The following is a 26,863-nucleotide window of genomic DNA, read 5'->3' as shown; positions in this document are numbered from 1 at the left end:
GGCAGAAGTGTTGGCAATCACAAGGGCACAGGACAAAAAGGGTGCATACCCAAATCCCCACACGGAGACCGAGAGAGTGCGAGAAGCAAGAGACGAGATCACAAAGGAAATGGCCGCACAAGGGCAGAACAGCCACCAGACCGCAAGTCCACCACGGACAAGGGGAGAAAAGGAAATCTTACGGCAAATATTGCAGATGGAGGTACCCGTGAGAATTCAAGACCTCCTGGAGACCATGCCGCAATTAAAAACGGCTATCTTAAACTCTGTACCCTCACAAGTGAAAATGAGGGAGGTCGTGAGCCCCACAGCCGACCCTACGTTAAGGGAGGTCCTAAGCCCCACCATCGACCCCATGTTGTTGGTAGTCAACAGCGGACACCAACCAGCAGTGGTAGAAATGGGCATACTGGGGACTACCTTGACAGACACTATTGTGGACGGAGGGGCAGGAGTAAATGTGCTCCCAGAAGCCACATGGAAAAAACTGGGAAAGCCTACGTTGTGGCCCCCCACGTTCAACCTACTAGGGGCAGATCAACATGGGATTAAACCCCTTGGTACCCTCATGGGCCAGCAAGTGATGATTGGCACGCAGCCATTCGTGCTGGATTTTGTAGTAATTCCCCTGAAGCAGAAAGGGTATGACGCCATTCTCGGGAGTGGGTGGCTCATTGCAGCAAAAGCAAACCATAATTGGAAGCGGAATACTCTTTCCTTGGAAAAGGTGGGGAGGAAGTACATGATCGATCTCCATATGCAGATGGTGAGTGAGGAGTTGGCATCCTCCTCCGACTCGAAGTTTGAGGGAGACCAGTTGGGGGAGGGCGGAGACGGTCGCCACATGGAGCCTAGTGACGAAGGGGTGTTAGAACTGGAGGCATGCTCAGGGGATGACAAGGACTCCTTGAATGGTCTCTTCCATTGGCAAATGGGAGACTATGAAATATTTACACCCTCGTGCAATGTATTGAGCATCGAGGAAGAACCAGATATATTTCCCCCAGAATATGGCAAGTACAAGGAAGGGGAGGCCTCGGTGAACGAGACACCGGCACACCAATTTCCGAAGAGGGAGCCCATTAAATACCAGGAAGCCAATTTAAAGGAGACAAACCTCGAGGGGATGAGTGACTCCAAGATCATCCTTGTCGGAGATGACTGGAACCCAGTGCTGAAGGCTGCAGCCTTCAAAATTTTCCTTGAATACAAGGATGTCTTTGCATGGATGTACAAGGACCTGAAGGGCGTGCCCCCAGAGTTATGTGTACACCGAATAACATTGGTACCGGGAGCACAGCCGGTAAGGAAGCGGCCTTACCGTATGAACAAGAATTATGCTGCACGGGTGAACAACGAAATTGAGCGAATGTTGGAAGCAGGCATAATCTTCAAAGTTTAGACAAGCGAATGGGTGTCTCCCATTGTGATTTCCCTCAAGAAAGAGGCCAATCAAATCCGGATCTGTGTAGACTTCCAGTGTCTGAATGTTGTCACTATTAAAGACCCGTTTCCCATACCCTTCACCGACAACATCTTGGAGGAAGTAGCTGGACATGAAATCTATTCCTTCATGGATGGGTTCTCTGGGTACAACCAGATATCCATCGCGGAGGAAGATAAGTTGAAAACAACCTTCATGGTGGAGGACGGTGTGTATGCATACAACCGAATGCCCTTCGGTCTATGCAATGCACCTGCCACCTTTCAGCGCATCATCTTGCACATCTTCGACAAGATGTCGGTGGGGAACTTCAAAGCCTTCTTGGACGATTGGTCTATTTACAGCAGATAGGACATCCACCTAAAAACCCTCGGGGAGTGCCTAGAGAGATGTCGGAGGGCACAGTTGGCCCTCAATCCGAAGAAATAGATTCATGGTACCACAGGGAAGATTGCCTGGACACATTGTGTGTAAAGAAGGATTGAAAACGGACCCGAACAAGATTCGGGTAATAGTAGAAATGGAACCTCCTACGGGCGTCACGGGGATAAAGTCCTTCCTTGGTCATGTGGGGTACTACAGGAGGTTCATCGAGAACTTCGTTGAGGTTCCCACCCGTTGGATAAGTTGACACGGAAAGGGGAACCATACATCTAGACAGAGCCACAGAGCAAGGCCTTTGAAGAGCTGAAGACAAGGCTGATGGGAGCACCCATACTGGCATACCCGAATTGGGATAAGGAATTCCACATTCACGTGGATGCCTCAAACTATGCCATCGGGGCTACATTAGCCCAGGTAGGAGGACACGGGTTGGACCACCCCGTTTATTTTGCCAGCAGGTTGCTCTCGAAGGCTGAAAAGAACTACAGTACCACAAAACGGGAAGCCCTCGGCACGGTGTATGCCGTACAGAAATTTCGTCATTACCTACTGGCTACACCATTCACATTTTACGTAGACCATCAGGCACTCATGTACTTGGTAAACAAGCCGATTATCCAGGGGAGGATAAGCCGTTGGCTATTGCTACTACAAGAGTTCACATTTACAATTGTGGTAAGACCGGGGCGAAGCCATGTCATAGCTGATCAATTGTCCCGGATTAAGTCAGGGGAACCTCTAGAGGGAGTAAATGATGATTTTCCAAATGTGCACTTGTTCCAAATAGCCATACTTCCTTCGTGGTACAAAAAGATTGGAGAGTACCTGTCGACGTCCCGATTTTCGGAGGGAATGTCCCCAAGGGAACGGAGAAAGCTCATATTAAGGAGCAGGACTTTTTCACTCATCAACGGTTTACTCTACAAAATGGGGCCAGACCAGATATTAAGGTGTTGTGTCATGGAGGAGGAAGTCCCCAGTGTATTGAGGGAGGCACACGAAGGACTTGTAGGTGGACATATGGGCCAGGACACTACAGCCCGCAAGGTGCTTCTGGCAGGACTGTGGTGGCCAACCATACATCACGACGCCAGGGAGTGGGTCGTGGGGTGCAACACTTGCCAACGGGCAGGCAAACCTCTGAAGCAGGACTTCATGCCCCTGAACCCGTCACACGCACAAGAACTCTTCGAGCGATGGGGACTCGACTTTGTAGGGCCTCTTAAGGCTAGCCGCACACGACGGTGCCGGTACATTGTGGTTGCGACAGAATACTTGACTAAGTGGGTGGAGGGGAGGGCTCTCCCGGATAACTCCGCAGTAAGCACGGTTAAATTTATTTACGAACAAATCATTACGCGATATGGTATACCTATTCAGTTGACCAGTGACCGTGGGGGCCACTTCGTGAACCATGTCGTACCGCTGTTGACCTCAGAGTTTAAGATTTTTCACTCATTATCAAGCCCGTACTACCCACGTGCCAATGGCCAGGCCGAGGCCACAAACAAAATATTGGTATCGGTAATTTACAAGTCCTGCGAAGTAGAAAAGGAAGATTGGGAGGAGAAGTTACCCTCTGTACTATGGGCCTACAGAACGACTTACAAGGTGACCACGAGTCAGACTCCATTCCAACTCATGTACGGGCAGGAAGCGGTGGTGCCAACAGAATTCATGGTGCCAAGCCTTCGCATTGCAGTAGAGAACAGACTCGGGGATATGGAGAGCCTGAGGGAGAGACTGTATGCCTTAAGGAAGTTGGACGAAAAAAGAACGATGGCACAATGGGCCACAGAGGCAGCCCAGCAAAGACGGAAGGTCTGGCACAACAAGCATCTTCGGCGAATGAAGTTTACTCCTGGGCAGTTAGTGCTGAAATTCAATGGGAGAAATGAAATCAAACCAAGAAAATTTAATGTGCGATGGCTAGGGCCTTTCAAGGTACGTGAGGTCAATGCCAATGGGGCGATCAAGTTGTGGACGCTCGACGAGAAGGAGGTACCAGAGACCGTCAATGGGTCAAAATTGAAATAGTACCATGAATGAGCGACCGATCCCGGACCCTTTAGAAGAAATAATTAACCAAAAATAAATAAAAAATAAAAAATAAAAATAAAAAGGACCGTACGGCTATACAATTGACCGTACGGTCGAAAGTTTTTTAAAAAAAGGAAAAGGAAAAGCTACGGTGGAACCACCGTACGGTCAGACCACCGATGGTGGGACTACCGGCGATGGAACCACCGTGCGGTGGCAACACCGACGGTGTGACCACCAGCGGTGGGACCACCGTGCAGTGGAACACCAACGGTGGGACCATCGGCAGTGGGACCACCGTGCGGTGGCAACATCGACGGTGGACACCCACACAAACATAAAGCGCCACACAAACAAAGTGCAAAACACAACCCACACAAACATAAAGCCCACGCACGCAAGGGAAGAAAATACGCAGCGCACGCAAGGAAAGAAAATACGCAGCCCACGCAAGGAGTAAACCACGCAACCCACTCCACCAACAACAAAGGCATACACGGCCACGCAGGAGGAGGTAGTTAAGGTGGTTCTATAACGGTATAGCTGTAACCAGGAAATCAGGGCATGGAATCCGCTGGGAAACGGAGTTGGAAAAAACAGTTGCAGGCTTCCTCCAGTAGTAGCCAGATGGATAGCAATACCAGGGTCTTATCGTCAGGCGTACGTGTTGCAGGCAACACCATGGATGCCAGCGCCCGACAAAAGCAAAAGCAGAAAGCACCACAAGCTGCCATAAATGGGAAAAATACGTTAACACCGCAGAATATCACCTTTGAAGGCCTGAATGGGTCGAATGTCGGAAATGGTGGCAGGACACTCCCGACAATGATTTGGTGAAGCAGAACCTTCGTAAGGCAGAAGTGGAGTGGGCTATTCGAATGCCCGTGTTTCCTATCCGCGAGTATGAGGGCGCCCTACGATTCATGGTGGACACCTTCGACAAACACACACGCACGAGTACTTTCGAGTACCTCGGGAGGGATGTCACCATATCCTTCAAAGCGGTGGACTTTACCAGAGTATTCGGCATTCCAGGCAGACAGGGCAAGAAAATAGAGCTAAAGGCTAAGAAGATGAAGCGGGAGGAGAAGGAGTATTGGATTTAATTAATATCCAGGAACTTGACGACAGCAGAGCTGGACAGCGTGGCGAATGCCACGAAGGGACGAGGAATCCGCAAGACCTTTGTTGCAGAGGGCCACTGGCGCTGCATTATTGATGTCATTAAGAACAAGTTGACAAGATCGGGTAGGGCGTCGGACATAGCCCTCCCTCAGATTATGCTCATGAACGGGTTGATGAATGGCATTGTGTATGATTGGGCCGCGTTACTAGCAGAGCGCATGTATGAGTTCTTGACGATGCAGCATCGCACGTTCTATATGCCCCTCTATACTATAGGGTTGTTCTTGGAGGCCACGCGAGAAGCAGTGTCAGAGGCAGAGTTGGAGGTACGACTACAGGGACCGTTGGCAGCAGGTGAGCCTCCTATCATGTATTGGAGACACTTGGACATTGGGCACTCTTCCGCGAAGCGGAAGCGGGCGGTAGATACGGCCTCAGGGGAACCTGATAGCGGGAGGGATTCCAGTAGTACAGAGGATTCAAAAGCAGAAGATGAGGAGGATGATAGCAACAGGGCGACGGAGGAGAGGGTCCTTTTTGCCCCACCCCTGCTACCGATGGGCACACCTGTGATGACATCTGGAGTGGCCGGCACCTTTATTCCGGCATTTGGGCAGAGTCGCACGCCAGTTGCACTTGGCCCCATCCAGCAATAGGTAGCATCACTAGGACCGACCCCAACCACGGAAGCACTTACCGAAGACATGGCAGAGTCATGGAAGGAGGAGTCGCCGCATCGAGTAGTGGTCGATGAGGATCAGGGGCTGAGGGAGGTGGTGGATACGGAGCCTCAGGTGCGGTTGGACGTTGTGGGGACTGAGGCAGTGGTGACTGTTTCTGCCACTTTGTTGGAGGAACCCACGACAGCGACCCATCCCCCGATCGTAGAGATGCGTCCCGACCCATCAGTCATAGCTATGGAGAGCTAGCTGACACAACGATTTCAGATGACATTGGTACAACCTGTCGGAACTGTTGTATTCTCACCTTGTCGGGAGACTAGAGCAGAGGTAGTCGACTTGGACGATTCCTCTGGCGAGACACATGTACCAGCAGTTGGGCACGAGGCAGGAGAGGTCGTCTCTGCCATCCAGCAGCAGGAGCAGGGGGATGGTACACCTCTAGTGGCGAAGGAGGTACCTTCATACTAGCAGGATGCGGTTGTGTCAGTTCCGCCAGAGACTTCACAGCCTTCAGAGCAGGAGGGGGAGGACATTGAGGCCTATTTAGTTGACATGGTGACAAGGGGTAGGTGAGTGGTGGCCACTGCCCAGACGCGACCATTGCAGCAGGTTGTGGTGGAGTTAGAGAGGGCCCTATAGTTTATGCAGGTGGGCTGCCCCATAGCCTTTGCTACATGCTTTGAGTCTCAGGGATGGCCGACTACAGAGACGGAGGAGATGCTCCAGGCTTGGATTGTGCGTCAGCCCATTGTGGAGAGTCGGGTGACGGCAGTTGTCCGGGAGATTGAGCAAGTCTACCGAGACGCCTACTATGCACTAAGGCGTACACAACATGAGTCTACGATCCGTGAGGCTTCTAGAGTCGAGTTGGAGAGAGATGTGGCTAGTCAGCAGGCCTCGTGGGCAGCAGAGCGGGCCCAGTTGTTGGCACAGCTTGAGATGGCCCGAGCAGAGAAGGTCAAGGTGGAGACTTACCTTTCGGCGTAGCAGAGTGAGAGGAGCTTGTTGCAGGATCGATTTGTCTATATGACGGAGACAGCAGATACGAAAGAGAAGGAGTTGCTGAACCCTGCGAGGGGCGCTGCCCCTCGACCCCGCTAGAGGCACTACCCCCAGACCCCCAGTTTATTTTTGAGCTACAATACACTTTTTGAGTCTGGCGAAGGGCATCAGAGAAGGCACGGTAAGTGTTGGGTTGTCCCGTACTATGAGAAAGAAGTCTGCAGCTAAGCATTGGCAGGGAAGTCATAAGCCGTAGAGGGAGACGGATTTGGAGGTTGCGAACAAACAGAGTTTGAGGGAAGGCATTGCAAGAACGCGAAGTCATACGACACCAGAGAGTTATTCAGTTCAGTTATCAACCTTTGGGGAGTGTGATGGAGGATTTGAGGTGTCTCATAGCCTTTGTGACAGAGGGTTGTGGCCACCTCCAGGCATGAATGGTATGCTTTGAGGAACTCGGACTATGTCTCGGTTGGACGTGAGGTTGCCTTGGTGGATGCACAGAGGGCTCGGGAGGAGCTGACCACCAGGTTGGCGGCAGGAGTAGCGTGAGACTTAGCTCAGCGTACCCAAGAGTTGGATGCCGAGAGGGCAGCATGGGTGGCTATCGAGGACAAATTGGCTAGGGAGACAGTATCATTTGAGTAGCAGTTGGTGGAGGCTGAGACTGAAACGTGTGTTTTGCAGACAAGTTTGGTTTAGGCACAGGAGGACTGTGATGTCGAAGGAAGCAATAATGGTGAAATCCGCACTTGAGCATCGGATGGTAGCAGAAAAGGGTTTTCAGGTGAGGACGCAGCAGGTGTATAAGTTCCGGGCTCGACTGGCGTCAGCAGTTCTGTTTAATGTCATCTCTATTTTGTATTAAGTCGTCCGAAGACGACTTCTTTTCTTTTGGGGGGGATGATGTTGGCAGCAATATTGTACATGAAAATAAAACTAGTTAATTAAGTTGTAATTGTCTTGGTTAGTTGGCAACCGAGGGGTGGCAGTTGCGGTGCGACGGTTGGTGCTCGCACCCCCTCGGTATCTTTATATACTTCCGAATGTAACTTGTGACGGGGAACAATTATGAACGGAATAACATCTCTGATATTGCATCTGATATCTATGGCATTATTATTCTGCATTACGTGTTTTATCTATGTGCTTTAAGTTATTCACCCGAGAGGGCAAACAGCGCTTTTGTACTTAAATATGCCAACTGTTTTTGTGATGTGTAAAATTGAATTTCAACTTTCTTCTTCTGTACCAACTCTCTTACATAATGGTACTTCAGTTCTATATATATTTTACTTGCATAAATATATAGGATTTTTCTTAACTGTATTGCTCCACCATTGTCATTGAATATCACTTTAGGATTTCATTGTCCTTCTCCTAGATCTTCCAAAACTCTTCTTAACCAAACTACTTACGTACAGCCTGTTGTTAATGCAATATACTTTTCTTTTGTACTTGATAATGCCACTGTATTTTGCTTCCTTGAACTTCATGTACCCAATCCACTTTCTACTGTAAAACAATGTCCTAATTGTTGATAATATTGATATGTGGTGACTGATCAGCAAAGTACTGTACAGTTAGCACGTATCCTTGTCAGGGACTGGGGCTGGGCTGGACCCTGGGAAAGTGGGCATAGCCCTCTGCAGGGGTTCGGGGGCGGCAGCCCCCGAGAAAAAAAAAAAATTGCCATTTTTTGTTGATGAAAACCGACATTGTAATAAAACCCTAAAAAGGCCGACTTTGTTTGTTGCCCTAAAAATGCATGTTATAAGCGGCTGGGATGCCTAAGGCATTGTAAGGTTGATGTACTATTTTTGCTGGATAATAAGAAAGATTGGACGGCTGTGTATGGTGGACGTAACCCATTCTGGGTGAACCACGTTAAATCTTTGTGTTATCTGTGTACTATTTTATTTCTTTATCTTTTGTATTTAAATCTGCATATAATTGTTAGTTCATATTGGCTTCGGATCTGATTGAAACCCTAACACTAATGTGCTCTTTCTCTAATCTAATGATCTTGCCCAATCTACATCTGAATAAGCAAACAACTTTTGAATCTTCAAATAATGGATTTCATGATCCTTTTTTCATATCGCACACCTAAGTATTCTTTTATTGCTTGTAGATGTCTTTCTGTAAGTTCACTCATATACCTTGGAATCAATGATACTGCAAACATAATATCTGGTCTTGTAGCTGTCAAATGCATTAAACTCCCAACAAAACTTTTGTAATTCCTTTCATTTATCTTTGGTGATCCATCTTTATTTATCATTTTTTCCATGTGCAATTGGTGCATTAACGCGTTTATAATCTAGCATTGTAAACTTCTTCGACATATCTTGCACATACTTGCTTGACAAATAAAGATTTACCATGAGATTGTCGTATGTCCATGACAAAAAAATATTTCATCACTCATCGATTAGTCATTTCAACTTCTTTCATTGTTGCCTCTTTGAATTCTTTCTTCGTCTTGTTTTAACTTCCTCTATAGATTAGATCATCAAATTATAGAAAAACATAAAAAGTTTTATGAAATTCCTTCTTTAAATATAGTTTAGGTTCATTCTGCTTCTCATGTATCCATTTGCTAAGAACTATGCATCAATTATTGAACACCATGCTCCTGGTGTTTGTTTCACTCGATAAAGCACTTTCTTCAATCTGTAAACATATCCTTCTTTGCCTCCTCCTTCAAATCCTTGTGGCCGATCCACATATACTTCCTCTTCAATGTAACTATTTAAAAATGCACTTTGCGCATATGATCGGTGTACCTTCCATCCTTTATAAGTTATTTATTATAATATCACTTATAGTGTCATGCCTTGCAACAAATGCATAGTTCTCTTCACAATCTATATCATACCTTTGAGCATATACTTTGCAACCAATCCATTTTGTATCTTTCAGCCTTACCATCACTTTTGTACCTTATCTTGTAAACCCATTTAGTTCCTATCACTTCTTTGTATTTTGTTAGTTGTGTCTTTCAATAACATCAATCTCTTCTTCCAGAGCTGCAATCCATTCTTTCTTTTCAACTACTTCTTCAAACCTAATAGGCTCCACCTTAATATTTGAATAAAATGCATAATTGATCAATTCATCTTCATTGCTTTCTCTGACTTGACTTCTTGTTAATCTTTCTTTAAAATTCTAATCCATCATGAGATTGCAGGATGATTTTGCATTACCTTCTTTTACTTTTGTAACAACATTGCTTGAACTCGATGTAGATTCTGCACTTTACATTTTTTTTTCTTGATCCCAAATAATTCATTGACTCCCTATTTCCTTTGGATCTAGATCCTAAACATTTGTAAATAGTTATTCAAGATTGATCATACAAAACACCATTACTCACACCCACCAAGATGGACACCATTTGTTTAGAGTGGTTGAGGCAGAGCAATATGCCAATCAGGCTAAATGGTATAATCCTCAGCAGCTCTACCACAACTCACCAAAGACGTGATGGGGGCCATTGCTTCTCAAGAAAGGGTGAAAGATCTATGCACAATCATGCAACCATTAGCAAGCCTTTTGCACTTTGGCAACTTAGTTCACTTTAATTGTTCTAATGCAACCTTCCATTGCATTCACACGTTTCTCATATTGCCTTTGTGCTACCACAAAAGCATGTGCACTGCTTCAAGCAACACCATACAAGCTTCAACATCCCTTCATCCCAGTGTATCGGCACGACACTTGCACAATTTGTGCAATAGGTGGCAGCCATCCACACAATCTTCAATCATACAAATGTGACATTTGCGCACAACCTCATCTCTAGATTGCATAGTTGGAAGGCCAATCATCAACAATTGGAAGGATAATCGATAGCAGTTATGATATGCGAACCATTCTTAATAACATCTATGTAATTGTATTGTACATATAGAGGATTAGACATTCAACTCTCAACAATCTTGCAAAGATGTTGAAGTCTTGGAAAATCAATTTGATGTGTTCACCTCTTTCTAGACACAAGGATATTCAATCTCAGCCTTCTCGTCTATATTAATTTGATTGTACCCTATTCATTCTTCCATTTAGAAGTGCACCAATTGCTGTAGTCTTCTGCACTCAAATCTGTATTGGTTATTTTGTAAATGGTTTCCATTGCATCTTCTATAAGTGTCTTTCACTAGCTAAAAATAGGATTCCCACCAGACCCTAGGACCACCTAGGATCCAAATTATATTGGTGATTAAAAAACCTTGTTGAACTCAGAGGAACATGTAAGATCTCTAATCAAATCAAAGTGACACATCCATTGGGACGCATAATAAAATTAACCATCTAGCCAATGTTATTTAAGTATGCTCACTTTTTTAAAAAGGGTGATAGGTGTAGTAAATTTAATTGGAGATTAATTACTAAGTTATGGAAAGGTAGACAAAAATAATTTTGTAAAAACACATGATTTGACACTTGTAGTGTACTTAATTAATATTTTGCTAGCATGGTCAGTACCTTGATGGTTGTATTCTAAACGATATAGTATACACCAATTGGTTGACCAACCTAAATGTAGGATGATAAATGTCAAGGCAGGGAACTCTCATGTTGTCATATTGTCCCTGTACCATAGATAGTTAATATAAACTAGTTATATCAATATATTTGCAGTTATCTCAATTCCTTATGTGCAATCTCTAGTATGTTTATTCATTTGTAATTACTATTACTATTTTGGTGTTTAAACATATAGTTACAGTACCGTAACACTTGAAAAACTCCTCGGTAATTATAAACCACTACATTTTCCATGTCATCTCCCAAGGTTTTCAAAAAATGGTTATGATATTCTTTTATAAGCACCCATCGTTTGTTGGCTCAATCTACAGTTTGAAGCCAAAAAATACAAAGCATAGATAGATTGAACAGTTTTTTTACACAATAGGCTATTTTAAAATTTATTAGTTTTCCTTCAAATAGGCTTTTTGTATAAGTTCAGTTTTAAATTATAATGAGGATTTTTTTAAAATTATACCCTAATAACTATAAGGGTTTACTTAAATAACATAGAGCTGCCCCTAAAATGTTAGGCCATATTCTATCACAGAATATCCTACAACTTCAGGACCAGCCATCTATTTTTACAAAAAACACTCTAAGATGAATAAAATAATTTATTTAATCCTGAGCAATTTTTTATGATTAGCATTTTTATAAGGTATCCATGTGCACTACAATTCATATGAAATAGCAAAATTCGTTTTTCTCTCTTTTGACAAATAGTACTTTATCTTTTAGCTCCTGATATTTGTCATGTTTTTCCCATAATTAGAGCCAAGTAATTAAATTCTAGTTACATGTTTGTCAGACCGTATCAAAGTCATGTAAATGGACCCCTTCTGTGCATATAACAGCTAAGCAGGCCTCTAATCTCCACTTTACAAGTATTTTGACCAAAAGGGCTTGAAGCCAATGGAATGGGATCTGAGTTTTAAGTTTCCTTAGAGGGACTCACCAATTAGGAAATGCAGATAGATGGACAAAAATAAAATAGTGGGATGGGGTCTGAGTTTTAAGTTTTCTTAGATGGACTCACCAATTAGGAAATGCACATAGATGGACAAAAATAAAATAGTGGGTAGGGCTATTATAACGGCAGCCCTGAGAGAGAAGTAACAAGAAGATGAATGGGGGCTAAGTCTTTTAAGTGGTAATGTATAGTGCTAGTAGAGGGCATTCCCCTCCCTAAAGCTCAATTAGACTTACCATGCTTTATTTTGGGTGAAACCAAAAAGCAATTATTATTGGAATACCCCCCTCTTTTTAATGTTGGATCCTCGAGATTTAATGAGCTCCAAGGATGGGACAAATAGTGAACTAATGCAAAGGAGAAAAGAAGTAAGTTGGAAGTGCACATGAGAATAGAGGTGGTTTAATCATCTCTTTTTTCCACCTCATAATTCTAAGTTTCTAACTAATATCACCCCCTTCTATTATCAAGAATTTCATACTTACTCTCATTTGAACTCTACTAATACATTTCCTATTAAATTGAATCCTGAGATACCGGTTCTTGGGGAAAAAGGCTGGGTCCAAGTCCTAGTTCTTGCCCGGTCCTGGTCCGAGCCTAGTTCTCCATGAGTTCCACCCGGATCTTGCCCAGGCGGTCGGGTTCTTTGTGGGCCCACAAAGAACCCGATCACTTGGGCAGGACCCACAAAGAACCCGGCCACCTGGGCAAGACCCGAGTGGAACCCAGGGAGAACCCAAGCAGACCCGGGAGAACCAAGGCCCGTGGGTACCCAAAAACGGGGCCCATGGGTCATAAAAGTCAAAAAAACAATTAAAAAAAAACTGTGTATCATTTATCTGTTACCATTTATCTATCATGGGTATGGGAAAGTTACATTGTATGTTTCATATTTGTATGTTTGAACATATATATAATATATGACATGTATATATATATGTACGGACGTACCCGTACCCAAGTATTTTTTTTTTTTTGCCGAATCCGTACCCGAATCGGTAACTTAGATTGAATCCTTTCAAAATCATCACAAACCATTTCCTTCTTACTCTACAACAATGTTGAGGTTTTGGCTATGTCAAGAATTACTCTACTAAGCATTTGTACACATTCTATGCGACACATGGATAACTAGGAGGGTGGCCAAAATGACAAATTCTATTAGAAAATGATGGAAGTGGCAAAGGCACTAAGAGCTGCATGGAAAACATTTAGCTGAAGGAGATAGTGACTTGCAATTGGAGGATATGGAATTAAATGAGTTAAAGGGACAAATGGCACCAATAGAGACAAAAATAACATTGCTTTTACAAATTCCACCATTATCAATGAAATTGCTGACAGCTTTATCATTGGAGCTGATAAATTTTTGGGCAAGAAGTTAGAGATTAGTCACAAGTTTAACATCAAATCTTGCGAGGGTCTTGAGGGGTTCGAGGTCTTCAATCAAAGTAGCAGCTAAGGGTTTAAAAGAAGTGGAGATGCTAGTTTTGTCTGGGAAGATGAAAAAGAACCTAATGGTGTCAAACCCCAGCCTCAACACCATTCCTACAAGGTAAACTTCAAAAGTTGAGAATCTTCAATTTATTTCTCACCCCACTCAAAACACCTTCGGGATTTTTAATGGTTGCAGAGATTTTGCCAATATGGGGCAAAAGGTTTTTGGTTGATGATAATATCACTAAGAAGAATTAAAAAGATGGTGGTATGTTTGTTAGATATGTTATATACACCCTTGAGAATCTCCATGCTGTTGAAAATGGTGCTTATTCGTTAAAAGACCTGATGAGGGATTTAGTGGAGGCCATAAGCCCTTAGAAGCAATGATACTAGAAAAGGGGGATTCTATTGGGGTCAAAGTGATAAAATTTCAAACCTTGGTGACCCAGATGTTAGGCCTATAGAATGACAAAGCAAATGGTAGAGGGTTTCAAACCCTAAAGGAAGACTTCAGTGCCCTACAGATATTAACTTGACAGTTCCCCATATCTTTGATGTTATCAAGCAGAGAGTTGATGAAGGGATTTGGTAATGTCAATGGGGACGATATGAGACTAAGATAACCAATAATTCTTTAAGTTGGTAGACCACCTAATTCATGATGATTGACAATACACAGAGCCCTAGCAGTCACACTCCCCAATACCAAATCTTGAAAGATAACAATGACTACTTGATTAATTCCTTTTACATATATTTGTTGGCTATAATGTCAACAAGACCTTGTTCAATCAAATGAAAACACTCCCATATAGTTTATTAGTTTTTTATATTCATAGAAGCATTTTCCTATTACGATGGGATTATTTAGAAGGAGTTAGTTTCATTAATAGCCAAATCCCTACTATTTTGAATAACAAAGATCAAAAAAAACAAGTCAAATATTGCTGAACTATTGAAGTCATGGAATTCTACTTCAGTCAAGAAAGTTGTCTTGGAAGCATGAACTTGTCAATGTTCCTTGAGATATAGAGCAAGAAGGACTATGTTCAGGTCAGAGGAGTGTCTGAGGTGATCCATAGCTTCTTAGCTAAGTCAGCACATTCGAATTCGAGTTTGGCAAGCATGAAATTTGGATGAAGTTCAGAAAGGGCAAACAATTTGGAAAAAAATACGGCATTAAATTCGCCTTATACATTAACTATCCCATTCTCATTTCGATGAATCCGAAACTATAGATTCATCGAAGCCGGTACTGTTACCCACCGTTGTACCGAGGTGGTGTCACCCCCCGCTTTGTTCAACAAGGAGAAAGAATAGAATTTATACCGGGTGGGCGAATGGGCAGGGAACCGGACAAGTTGAAAATGAGTAATAAAATAATATTAGTATACTAATATATTTTAATATACTAATAAAGTTAAACATAAAAGAAAATAAATAATAAATAATGTTTAGAAATTTAATTTAAAATATTATTAATATATTAAAATATATTAAATAATAATTATATTATTAATAATAAGTTTAGTTTGAATATTTTAAAATATTAAGTTTTAACATATTGAACAATAAACAAAATTATATACCGATCAAAAAAAAAATTCTATAACAAATCGATGTGATGTAAAACATAAAGTATAAATAATTTTAATTGAATTTGAAAAAGCAAAAAATTAAAATAAGAACAAAACTTCAAAAATTACTATTAGTAAACCTCTTCATGAAAAGCCCTACAAAAGCCACGTCGATCACAGAAATGATGCATAGGAGTTTCGTGGGCACAGTTAAACTGTTGGGTAGCACAAGGCGACTAGCAGAGCTTTCTCTTCCTTTGACAAAGCTTTCACTTCCGCCATCATAGTCCGGCCGTTTTTTTAAATACATTTCATTAAAGCAAATTTCGCCCTTTACCCTACCAAATATATGGCGAATTTCAACAAATTTTTCTAAATGTTTTGAAATCCACCAAATTTCAAACTTCATGACTGAAATTTGGCTAATGCATGACAGAGCTTCTTAGGGGAACCTAAAACAGGTGTGCAAACTTCACAATGAATTAGAAAGCTAAATCTAGTGAAATCATCAATTTGTGCAGATTTAATTTATTTGAAAAATGCACCAATTTTGCCTCAACCACAGCATTTGTGAAATTGCATCCTAGTAGAAACAGCAAATTTGTCACAATTGATGAAATGCATGGAATGTGAAGGGTTTTGAAAATTCAAATTACCTCTTTTATTTAATGTTTGTTCTTCCATTTTGGCACAGTGGCAGGATGGAGGAATGAAACACAGTGCTTGTCAATGAAGCTAGAAGGGTTGGCTCTCATTTGTTGTCATGTTCCCTACTAGGTTTAGACCTATTCTGTTATAACAGTAATTAATTTATTTCAATATACTTATGACTTCAACTAAATTGATTAGGAGACAACTCTATTTTTAGCTCTTTCCTTGAAATAAATCAAATCTGTAATATTCCATAGTTTTAAATAATTTATCAATTATTCATGAATAAATTGTCAATCCACCATACTAGGCAATTAATTCTATTATTAGATAATTAATTGTGTCATCCATAATTCTTAATGCAAAGTTCAATCCTTGTTACTACTCCAGTTTTAAGGAAGGAGAAGATGACTATGTTGCCAAGCAATTAGATACCAAACTCAAAAGGCTCCCTCAAAGTTTACAGATCCAAGCCCTTACCCTATCTTGGGACTATGCCCTCAAGGTTTATGGGATGTTGATCCCTACCCTATCTTGGGAATCATTCTATTGGCTGGGTTTAGACTGGCCATTTTGGAAACAACTCAATCCCATCTTAAATACTGACAGTAACAGCATGATTCAAACTATAAGTATACTAACTTCTCGTGTATTATGAATATATATGAAATTAAATACGACTGTCATACATATTGCAGTCTATATTAATATTACTACTAAATTTTGCCCATTATCAGACTTCATATATTAAGCATACATATGTTGGATATTGTTGTTGCTAGGATATGTTGTTGTCATTGATGTCAACATATTCCTATGTTTTGGTATTACAGAGAGCTGTTTGGTGATCCGGTGTTTGCAATGAGTTGATCTGGTTGGTTTATCTATTTGGGATGCCGAATCAACTAGAGAAACTTCATTCTTTATTGATTCCATGATGATATGTGAGGATTTGGTTGAGTTGTGGATTCCGGTATGAAGAATGTTCTTTTGTTCTATGGTTGGCAGAGATTTGGTATTTGATCCATTGTGCTCCAGTATGACTATATCTTTGGTTGCGGATTTGGGAGAGTGTTTTGGATGTTCATGTGTATCTACATTTAAGATGGTTCGTGATTTGGTGCTCTGCAAGTTATCTTTCTAGTTTTAATTGCTGCTGATAAGTGTTCTTGAGTGTTAGCGTGTTGATCAATGAAGATTTGATTAAGCAGTGTTGGTGCAGCTATTGCGGATGGTTCTAACGTGCTTGTTGGTGTTTCCTGATCGTGTCCTATTTGTTTTGGTGGTCCGCATTGATCATTGTGCGCATTCTTGAAGATCTTATGGGTCCAGTGATATTCTTCATGTTTTGCGGTATTTTTGGTGGTGTAACGTGTTGCGATTGATCTTGGCGAGATTTCTGGTGGTGTTGCGTGTTTGAGGATTTGATTTAGGTCCATGCTATGTCGTTTATGGCATTGTATTAATCCAGTGGTATGTTTATGTATCGTGTGATGTAATTTTGTAATTAGGTGTTAAGGGTTTGCCCAATCTTGTAGTCAAGGTTGATGATTTGTATAAATGGTGTAATATTTATGTAATTGGTGATTCGGTGAGGTATCGATGTAATGTCTGCATTATCAGAGAGTGGTGTATGTGTGCATAAGAGAATTTATCCTTCGGTATGGTGTGTTGAGAAGAGATTGTTGCAAGGCAGACAAATGAGCTTAACCGGAACTGTCATCAAGCATTAGCAGATGCTATCTTTGCAGTTCATGTTATCCGGATTGTAGTCCGAATATTATTGTAAGGTAGTGAACCTTCCCTAAGGGCTGGAGCCTTCTGGGTCATTGTATTTTGAGCAGTGAGCTCTAGGCAGTGTGCCTAAATGCATGTGCATTCCGCATTGTAATATTTACACATACTACTGCAGAGTATTATCTTATTGTGGGTAGATTCCCACCGTGGTTTTTCCCTTAACCAAGTTTTCCACATCAAAAATTTTGGTGTTATTTGTATTGTTATTGTCTTTATCTTTATTCTTGTTGCAGTTGATCAGATCTGAGTTTGTGCTTAATTTGTTGAATACGGTGAAAATTGATTCACCCCCCCCCCCTCAGTTTTCCTTCATTGTTGTTGCCCACAATTGGTATTAGAGCTAGATCCTCCAGAAGAAGCTTGACCGCTTGAGGAGATCCGGGATAGCAACTTATGTATTCAAGAAGGAGAGTATGAGATTTGATGGAGGCAATTATACTGTATGGAAGGACCAGATGGAAGTTCACCTGAAGTGTCTTGGAGATGAGTATTGGAAAATTACAAAGAATGTCTACAATGTTCCTCAAAATGGACCGGTTACTGCAGTTGAGATCAAGGATGCTGAACATAACATAAGAACTAAGGAAGCATTGCTGAGTGCCTTGACCAATTCAGAGATGACTAATGTGATGGGTTTGAAGACTGTACATGAGATTTGGAAAAAGTTAGACCTTGTATGAAGGAGATGTTCAAGTCAAAGTAGCTAAGTTGCAGAGTTTGAAAGGGAAGTATGAGGCATTGAAAATGGGAGAAGATGAAAACATAACATCCTTTATGGATAAGGTGAATGAGCTTGTCATGAACATCAGATGTGCTAGTGGAACTCTTGAAGAAGATGAGATTGTTGCTAAAGTGTTGAGATCATTGCCTCCTACTTACAAGCATAAAGTAGCTGCTATTGATCAAATCCGAAGTGTGACTACTATGACCAAAGACATGTTGGTTGGAAAGCTTGCTGCATTTGAGTTGAGCGAATTTGGAGAATCACATGGGAAATCTAAGACTGCATTCAGAGCTTCTATATCCGGAAAGCAAAAGTATGATCTAGGAGAAAGTTCATGTTGGGTATCCAGATATGAAAGAGAATTGGATGAGCTTGAAGCCCTTATTGCTAGGAGATTGCCTAAGGGAGCTAGTAAGTATGATGGAAAGTTACCTTTGAAATGTTTCTCTTGTAATAAGATAGGATATTTTGCTTCTAGGTGCATTGAAAGAATGTCTAGATATGATAAGAATGATAAATTAGAAAGGCATGATAGATCTGATAAGTATGGTAGATATGAAAAGAATGATAAGAATGATAAGCCATATAAGCCTAACAAGAAGTTCAGATATCAGAAGAGGTGTTATTATGTTGTTGATGAAGGTGTGACAAATGAAGAATTAGAGAATGGGAATTCAGAAAATGAGTTTGTATTTATTGCTATCAAGGAAGATGATCCAGTACTAGTGAATTCTACAAGTTGCAGTGTTAAAGAGAAAGCTTTGGCTGCTAAGATTGAAGAGAAAGATGAATGGGTAATTGACAGCAGTTGTTCACATCATATGACAGGTGATAAAAGCAAATTTGTGAATATGGAAAGGTATGATGGTGGTATAGTGAGATTTGGAGATGATAAAGCTTGTGTGATTTGTGGTAGAGGTTCTATATCTTTTAATGGTAAGCATAATACTAATGATGTCTTGTATGTTGAAGTTTTAAAACATAATCTTTTGAGTGTTGGACAGATGGTTGACAAGGGATATGATTTGCAATTCAAGAATGGTAAATGCAAGATTCTAAATGCCTCCGATATAGAGATTGCATCAGGAACTAAGAATAAAGGTAATATCTTTCACTTGAATGCTGGTGAGAAAAGTTGTTTGATTGCACAGATTGATGAGAGTTGGTTGTGGCATAGAAGGATGTGTCATGTTAATTTTGACTGCACAATAAGGATAAGTTCTACTCAAGTTGTTAGAGATTTGCCTAAGATTGTGAAGCTTGCTAATCCGGTATGTAAGGAATGTCAGTTGGGAAAGCTAACAAGAACTACATTCCAGAGTAAGTTGTATTCATCTAATGGATTGTTAGACCTAGTGCATACTGACTTATGTGGTCCTACTAGAGTGAGAAGCAAGCAGGGTGACAGATATTTCATGTTGCTGATTGATGATTATTCTAGGATGATGTGAGTTACCTTTCTAAGGGAGAAATCAGAAGAGCTAGATAAATTCAAGATATTCAAAGCTAAAGTGGAGACTAAGACAGGATTGAAGCTGAAATGCCTGAGATCTGATAGAGGAGGAGAATTTACATCAGGAGAGTTTGATACATTCTATGAGAAGAATGGAATTAGAAGACAGTTATATGCTCCTAGAACCCCTCAGCAGAATGGAGTTGTTGAAAGGAAGAGCAGAATAATTTTGGATGCTGCCAGGACTATGCTGATAGAAGGAAATGTTGCACAAACCTTTTAGAGAGAAGTTGTTAGCACTGATGTGAAGAGGGTTTTCAGATACTTGAAGGGGACTGTTGACTATGGCTTGTGGTATCCGAAGAATGGTGATTTTCTGCTATGTTCATATACTGATGCTGATTGGGCAAATGTTGATGACCGGAAGAGCACTACCGGTGGAGCATTCTTTTTGGAAAAGAAGTTGATTTCATGGTCTAGTAAGAAGCAAGATGTTGTATCTCTATTTACTAATGAAGTTGAATACATTGTTGTTGCTAGCAACTATACTCAAGTAGTTTGGATGAAGCAGATGTTGACGGATATTAAAGTTATTTATGATGAGCATACTGTTATATATTGTGATAATTCAAGTGCTATCAATATATCAAAGAATCTGGTACTACATTCTAAAACAAAGCATGTATCAATAAAGTATCATTTCTTGAGGGAGAAAGTCAGTGATGAAGAAGTTAGATTGGAATATGTATCTACAAAGGATCAGATTGTAGATATTTTTACTAAACCTTTGCCTGCAGATACATTTGTCTATTTGAGAGACAAGTTAAAGGTCTATGCCTCTCCTGATGAGAACTAGATGCATGGTGTTGCATCAATCCGGTGGACTTTAGAGCCTTATCTTTTTATACGGGTTGATGAGTTGGTGTTGCTACTCAGCCGGTATAGTCAGACAATGATTCAGATGTTCAAAATTGTGAGTTTATCCTAAGGGGGAGAGATTGTCCTTCTTAGAGGGAGAGATTATCCAGTAAAAGGCAAGAGAAGCATGATTTGTATTATGTCTTTGTCATTGCTGTCAAAGGGGGAAAGAAGCATGTGAAAAACTGCTTTATCTTTGGAGCTTTGTGTACATGATCTTAGGGGGAGTTTGTTGGAGATTGTTGGTGTTGATTCATTCCTTTGCATTGATTGTTTTTCACATTCATATGTTGCCATCAATGCCAAAGGGGGAGATTGTTGGATAATGATGCTGCTAGGATATGTTGTTGTCATTGATGTCAACATATTCCTGTGTTTTGGTATTGCAGAGAGCTGTTTGGTGATCTGGTGTTTGCAATGAGTTGATCTGGTTGGTTTATCTATTTGGGATGCTGAATCAACTAGAGAAACTTCATTCTTTATTGATTCCATGATGATATGTGGTGATTTGGTTGAGATGTGGATTCCAGTATGAAGACTGTTCTTTTGTTCTGTGGTTGGCAGAGTTTGATATTTGATCCGTTGTGCTCCGGTATGACTATATCTTTAGTTGCGAATTTGGAAGAGTGTTTTGGATGCTCATGTGTATCTACATTTCAGATGGTTCGTGATTTGGTGCTCTACAAGTTATCTTTCTAGTTTGAATTGTTGTTGATAAGTGTTCTTGAGTGTTAGCATGTTGATCGATAAAGATTTTATTAATGGTGTTGGTGCAGCTATTGCGGATGGTTCTAACGTGCTTGTTGGTGTTTCCTAATCATGTCCTATTTGTTTTGGTAGTCCGCATTGATCATTATGCACGTTCTTGAAAATCTTATGGGTCCGGTGATATTCTTCATGTTATGCAGTATTTTTGGTTGTGTAACGTGTTGCGGTTGATCTTGGCGAGATTTCTAGTGGTGTTGCTTGTTCGAGGATTTGATTTAGGTCCATGCTATGTCGTCTATGGCATTGCATTGGTCCGGTGGTATATTCATGTATCATGTGATGTAATTTTGTAATTAGGTGTTAAGGGTTTGGTCGACCTTGTAGTCAAGGTTGATTTGTATAAATGGGTGTAATATTTATGTAATTGGTGGTTCAGTGAGGTTTCAATGTAGTGTCTGCATTATCAGAGAGTGGTGCATGTGCGCATAAGCAAATTTATCCTTGGGTATGGTGTGTTGAGCAAAGATTGTTGCAGCGCAGACAAATGAGCTTAACCGGAACTATCATCAGACATTAGCAGATGTTATCTTTGCAGTTCATGTTATCCGGATTGTAGTCTGAATATTATTGTAAAGTTGTGAACCTTCCCTAAAGGTTGGAGCCTTCTGAGTCATTGTATTTTGAGCAGTGAGCTCTAAGCGGTGTGCCTGAATGCATGTCCATTCCCCATTGTTTTACACATACTACTACAGAGTATTATCTTATTGTAGGTAGGTTCCCACCGTGGTTTTTCCCTTAACCGGGCTTTCCATGTCAAAAAACTTGGTGTTATTTGTGTTGTTATTATTGTCTTTATCTTTATTCTTGCTGCAGTTGATCAGATCTGATAAACATGATGCAATCAGACTGAGACAGACGTCTCTTATACATGTATATTCACATGATCATAAAAGTTACTTTCTGAAACAGCAATTGCATAACAAAATACAATCTGATCTACTCCATAATATTTGCATTGAAAGAGGATAGGTTTGTAGAAATATCTCGCAGATTTATATCCTACAATCAATAATTATATCAGACTTCTTAATTTCAGAATCCCTAATAAGTTTATTAGGGTATTTGGCAACATTATTGATTAAAATCCACATTCTCTTACTAAGCCATTGATATAGCAAATATAGACATATCTATACCTATTTGTATGCTTCAATACCATTCTTTACGAATAACTGGTTCATTGCAGCATTAGACACTTAATCATTAGAAAATAAGGCAAAGTTTGAATTGGCTCCACGAGGGACATTGCAGCATTAGACATTCAATCATTAAGAAAATAAGGCAAAGTTTGAATTGGCTCCACAAGGGACATTGCAGCCTCGAGCCTATCGATCAAGCCCAGGAGCATGGAATGACACCCGCCATTCGGCCTCCCAGCCGTCATATGTACATTCTCCCCTCAATAATGGGATAGTTCAAAGTTTTAAGTATTAAAGAATCTTACATACATATTATGCATGGACATCATAATGGCAAGAATAGCAACATATAAATATATATCAGTAGCAATACGTTATCTGCATAACATTCCTACTTCCTATCAAGTGGAAGACAGATAACAATTCAACCAGATCAGAATGCCATGTATTATGTATCATACCAGATGCTGGAACAGCATATACATCTGCTGTCGAGTTTAATTAATTGTGAAGCTGTAAATCTATTACTTGATCGAATGTCTTATTTTCTCTTATTCCCCCTTAGTAATTCTGAAATGAAATAATCAGTTAAGACACTCAAATTAGATAGTCAGTTAAGATCCATTCACTTGCTGTCTATTTCTCTTTCCCCTTCCTTCAATCGAAGTTCCTCCTTAAATATCATTTACTTGACATTGGAGGGTTGTGTCCCTTTTTGGCGTTCACCCTCTTGAAGAGGGGTGTCTCTTCCAATTGTCCTCTCAATCATAACTAATCTTAATCGCTGTTGAAAACATATTAGATCGCTGTCTTAATGGATTGCTTCTCATAGTCAATAGCACTTGCCGATATAATTACATGAGGTTGCTTGTTCTATGCTTGTTCTATGCTTGTTCTATTGAATTCTTTCCTTTACCATGTATATGCGTCTCATCTTATTACTGAGTATATATCGATCTAGATATAGGTGTTGGATCAAGTATTAATATTCGATGGAGCAGAATCACCATTTCTTTTTTGCCGCTTGTCTTGTCTGACACGGGTTAAAGAAAATTGTCAATTTTCTAAATCTATTTATTTGCTCCTGATATGACAGTAAATACTGTTATGGTATTCATCGTGACCTGATCAGGGTCATGACACTATCTATATTGATTAACAATGAATGAACATTAAAAAAAATTAGTGTTCCACAGAGATGCGTCCCCCGAAAAAAACCCGTCTCCTGTAGGGGGACATTTTCGAGACTTGGGGACTTGTGGGAAACGTTCCCCACAGCACCACCACCTCTGGTGGGGACACTGCTGGGTCGCTTGCTATATGTCACATGTCGTTACATATTGATTGCAACCTTTAACTTCATGAAAACTAGTTGGCCTTTCATAGGGCACTCATAAAGATGTTATATTACAGATTGTCTTGAAGATTTCAATTTACCTCTATTTTTTATATCAGCACCACCACTCCACCAGCATCCCTCCGCCGTCCCCTCACCATCCCCAAATTTAGACCCTTGGTCCCCATCCCCTGTCACCTAGTCAGGAAACTTCATGGGATTTTATGGTAGTACTCGTTAACCACGGGCAAACATCAGATCTGTTGCCTTCCCAACCATAGACAATAAGCTCTTATCGTCACCCCTGAGCACACTACATGTCCTTCATGTTATTGAATTCATGTCTATTGATGCAATCATGACCTTGCATATATATGAATCAATACCTCCTAATAGACCTCAAGTCGGCCATATACTTTTGGCGCCAAGGATAGGGTCAGACCTATATATTGCAAGTTACATATGAGTCTCCCTTAGTGGCAAGTTACATTTAACTCAATCACAAGTTACACACAAGTGGTTCGCCCAAATAGGGCCTGCCCCAAATTAGACTCATACAACTGAGATATCCAAATGCCAAGGCCGACAGGCCACTTGGCATTTTGTGCACTAGGTCGGCCCTAGAAGGGATCTGACCTAGCTACACAACAACACATGGAACACTGAAAAAAATTATATTGCTCAAATAACTATTCATCAGATGCTTTTAAGGGAAAAAGTGATTGCAAGCGATTAAAAACAAAGGTTAAACATGCACACTATTAGTCTATTTATCTAATTGCCATATATTTCGAAATGCCATGCTTCCACATTACAGAAGAATTAGAGTTCTTGATGGGCTAAGATCGATTGTCTAACTGGACGTGGGCAGATGCAAAGGAAGGTAAGGAAGGAGGAGAGATGGGAGTAGCACCATCAATATCGTCAGGGATCACGAGTAGCAGAATTTCTGTGGACTGTCCTATTATAGCTATGTATAGCTAGCGAAAGGCTGCATAAAATCTTCCTTTTTTGTAAAACATCCCCGTTGCAGAGGCTGTTGCACCCAAACATCCCAGCAAGCAATAACAGTCCAAACACCGAATGCAACTGTTCGTATCATACTTACTTCAGGGCATTAAAATGCAAAATTATGTCAATGCTTCTGCCTTGTTGCTCCGGCGCTTCTGCTTATTATTAAAGAGCTAAAGATGTAATATGCCCAATATTTAACCTGGGACAAGAAGATTATCATCACCTAGCCTGTACTGCATCATCTTGGTTAGGTTAGGTCAAATTTAACGATTACATTGATATGAATGTCAATTCCTTACTGTCCAATCATGTCAGAAATATACAGTTCTATGCACAGGAATAAGCGTGTTAATATTTACAAGTTGCTGGTGCAATCACGCAACTCACAAGTTCGAGAAAATAGCGTGGGAGAAAAAAGGAATCAGAGAGAATTGTGAACCCTCGGAGATCAGTCCCACACATCATCAACGCCAGATCCTGTGAACGGCGGGGTGAGTAGCCGGGAGTGGATGGCAAAGCCCTGAACAATATCCATGCCAAGGTCCTATATTCCATGTCAACAAGCCTAAATTTAGAGGAAGTGTGTTTAAAGGATAAAGGAGGTCAGCTCCTTCAGAATCATATGAAAGAGTGTTAGAGCATCAGCTACCGGCGGCAGAAGAAGAATTATAATAAAGAGAAAAAATCATCACTTTGCCACAAACTTAGCAAGTTAATTATATTAACACATTCAAAGATGTCTTAGGATTAATTTTGTACAAAAGAGTTCAAAGAAGATTGACTTCTGTATTGAGTCAGATTGCAAATGGTAAAATACAAGAATTGATATGTACAACTTGCTTCTGCGTAAGCTAAGTGCAGGCATAGCTTATATTGCAACATTTTCCAGGGAGCTGATAAAATCGAATCTTGCAAATGCGATTAATTAACATTCAGGTTACCTTTCAGAGTAACAACCTTTGTATTTGTATTTGCCTTTGCTTGGTGGAACTGAAGTGTAGTGAATATAGGCAGAGCAGGCCGAGTGGAGGTAGAGAATAAATAATCCAAAGCCATAACTTGGCAAGCTTGATTCGTACTTCTCCGCTTCAATGCTTCTGGGCTCCTTGTGTAGTGGCCTTCAATCCATATTATCTATGACTTATCTGAATTCATGGCTTCGCATGCTCCTTTGCATTCATTCCCCTCCACTTTGGTGTTCGTTTATTTGAATTTATTTTCATTTATTTTTTAAATGAGGTCACTTATATTTATGAGATCAAACACAATTTGTTTGGGCTTTGCATACTTTCTTTGCTAGCTATTTGTGGGTTCCATACGTTGTTTGCCCTCGTGGAAGTTATTAAAAGCATTCAAAAGTTTATGGGATTAAGTGTAGTGATGAAAGAGTAGTAGACAAACACAATTCTAAGTCACAAGGGCATCGAAAATATTATGAAGTCACTAACTTCTTTTTTATGTTAGATAATATGTGGTGGGTCTTGGATCCAAAAATCTGAAGTTTTGTCTAACTTTGTCTCCTCAAACAAGACATTTAGATTATCTTCTCAAGGTGTCTCTATAATTGATATAAATATCATTGCACCTTAAGTACTACATGATGTAGTTACACTCTATTTTTGCTACACCCTTGTCACAAAATGGATACGTTTTAAAAACCAAGTTATCTTCATTTATCTTGAAGTAACATAGTTCTTCAATAAGATAAGTAACATTATGCATATTCAAGTTATTGAAAGAAGTCAATTAGCTTTGATGCCTTTTTGTGTTAGTTTTTTTTTTTTTGCACTTCCTTTTGATAACTTAGTTGGAGATTTGTATATCTCATATATTTATTATAGAGGTTTTTAGGGTTTTTTTTT

General features: G+C 40.6%; 1 protein-coding gene across 5 annotated transcripts in view; it reads right to left on the bottom strand.

The window, feature by feature from the left end:
• Positions 1 to 26,214, bottom strand: part of LOC131062630 (probable GTP-binding protein OBGC2) — a 221,799-nt gene extending 195,585 nt beyond the window's left edge. For 3 of the 5 annotated variants that reach the window (XR_009111344.2, XM_057996621.2, XM_057998602.2), the window contains exon 1: positions 25,389 to 25,571. Coding sequence is in view for 4 of the 5 variants with exons in the window: in XM_057996621.2 (XP_057852604.2) it covers positions 25,389 to 25,556 (168 nt within the window). In the remaining variant the exon portion in view is untranslated. Of the gene's footprint in view, positions 1 to 25,388; positions 25,572 to 25,942 lie in introns of those variants that run through there. The other 2 variants (XM_057997895.2, XM_057997252.2) reach the window with 2 other exon arrangements.
• Positions 26,215 to 26,863: the final 649 nt, after the last annotated feature.

Source organism: Cryptomeria japonica, chromosome 3 (assembly GCF_030272615.1).
Source record: "Cryptomeria japonica chromosome 3, Sugi_1.0, whole genome shotgun sequence".
Taxonomy (NCBI): domain Eukaryota; kingdom Viridiplantae; phylum Streptophyta; class Pinopsida; order Cupressales; family Cupressaceae; genus Cryptomeria; species Cryptomeria japonica.
Note: the sequence above shows the minus strand (reverse complement) of the source record. Positions and strands in the feature narration are given on the sequence as shown.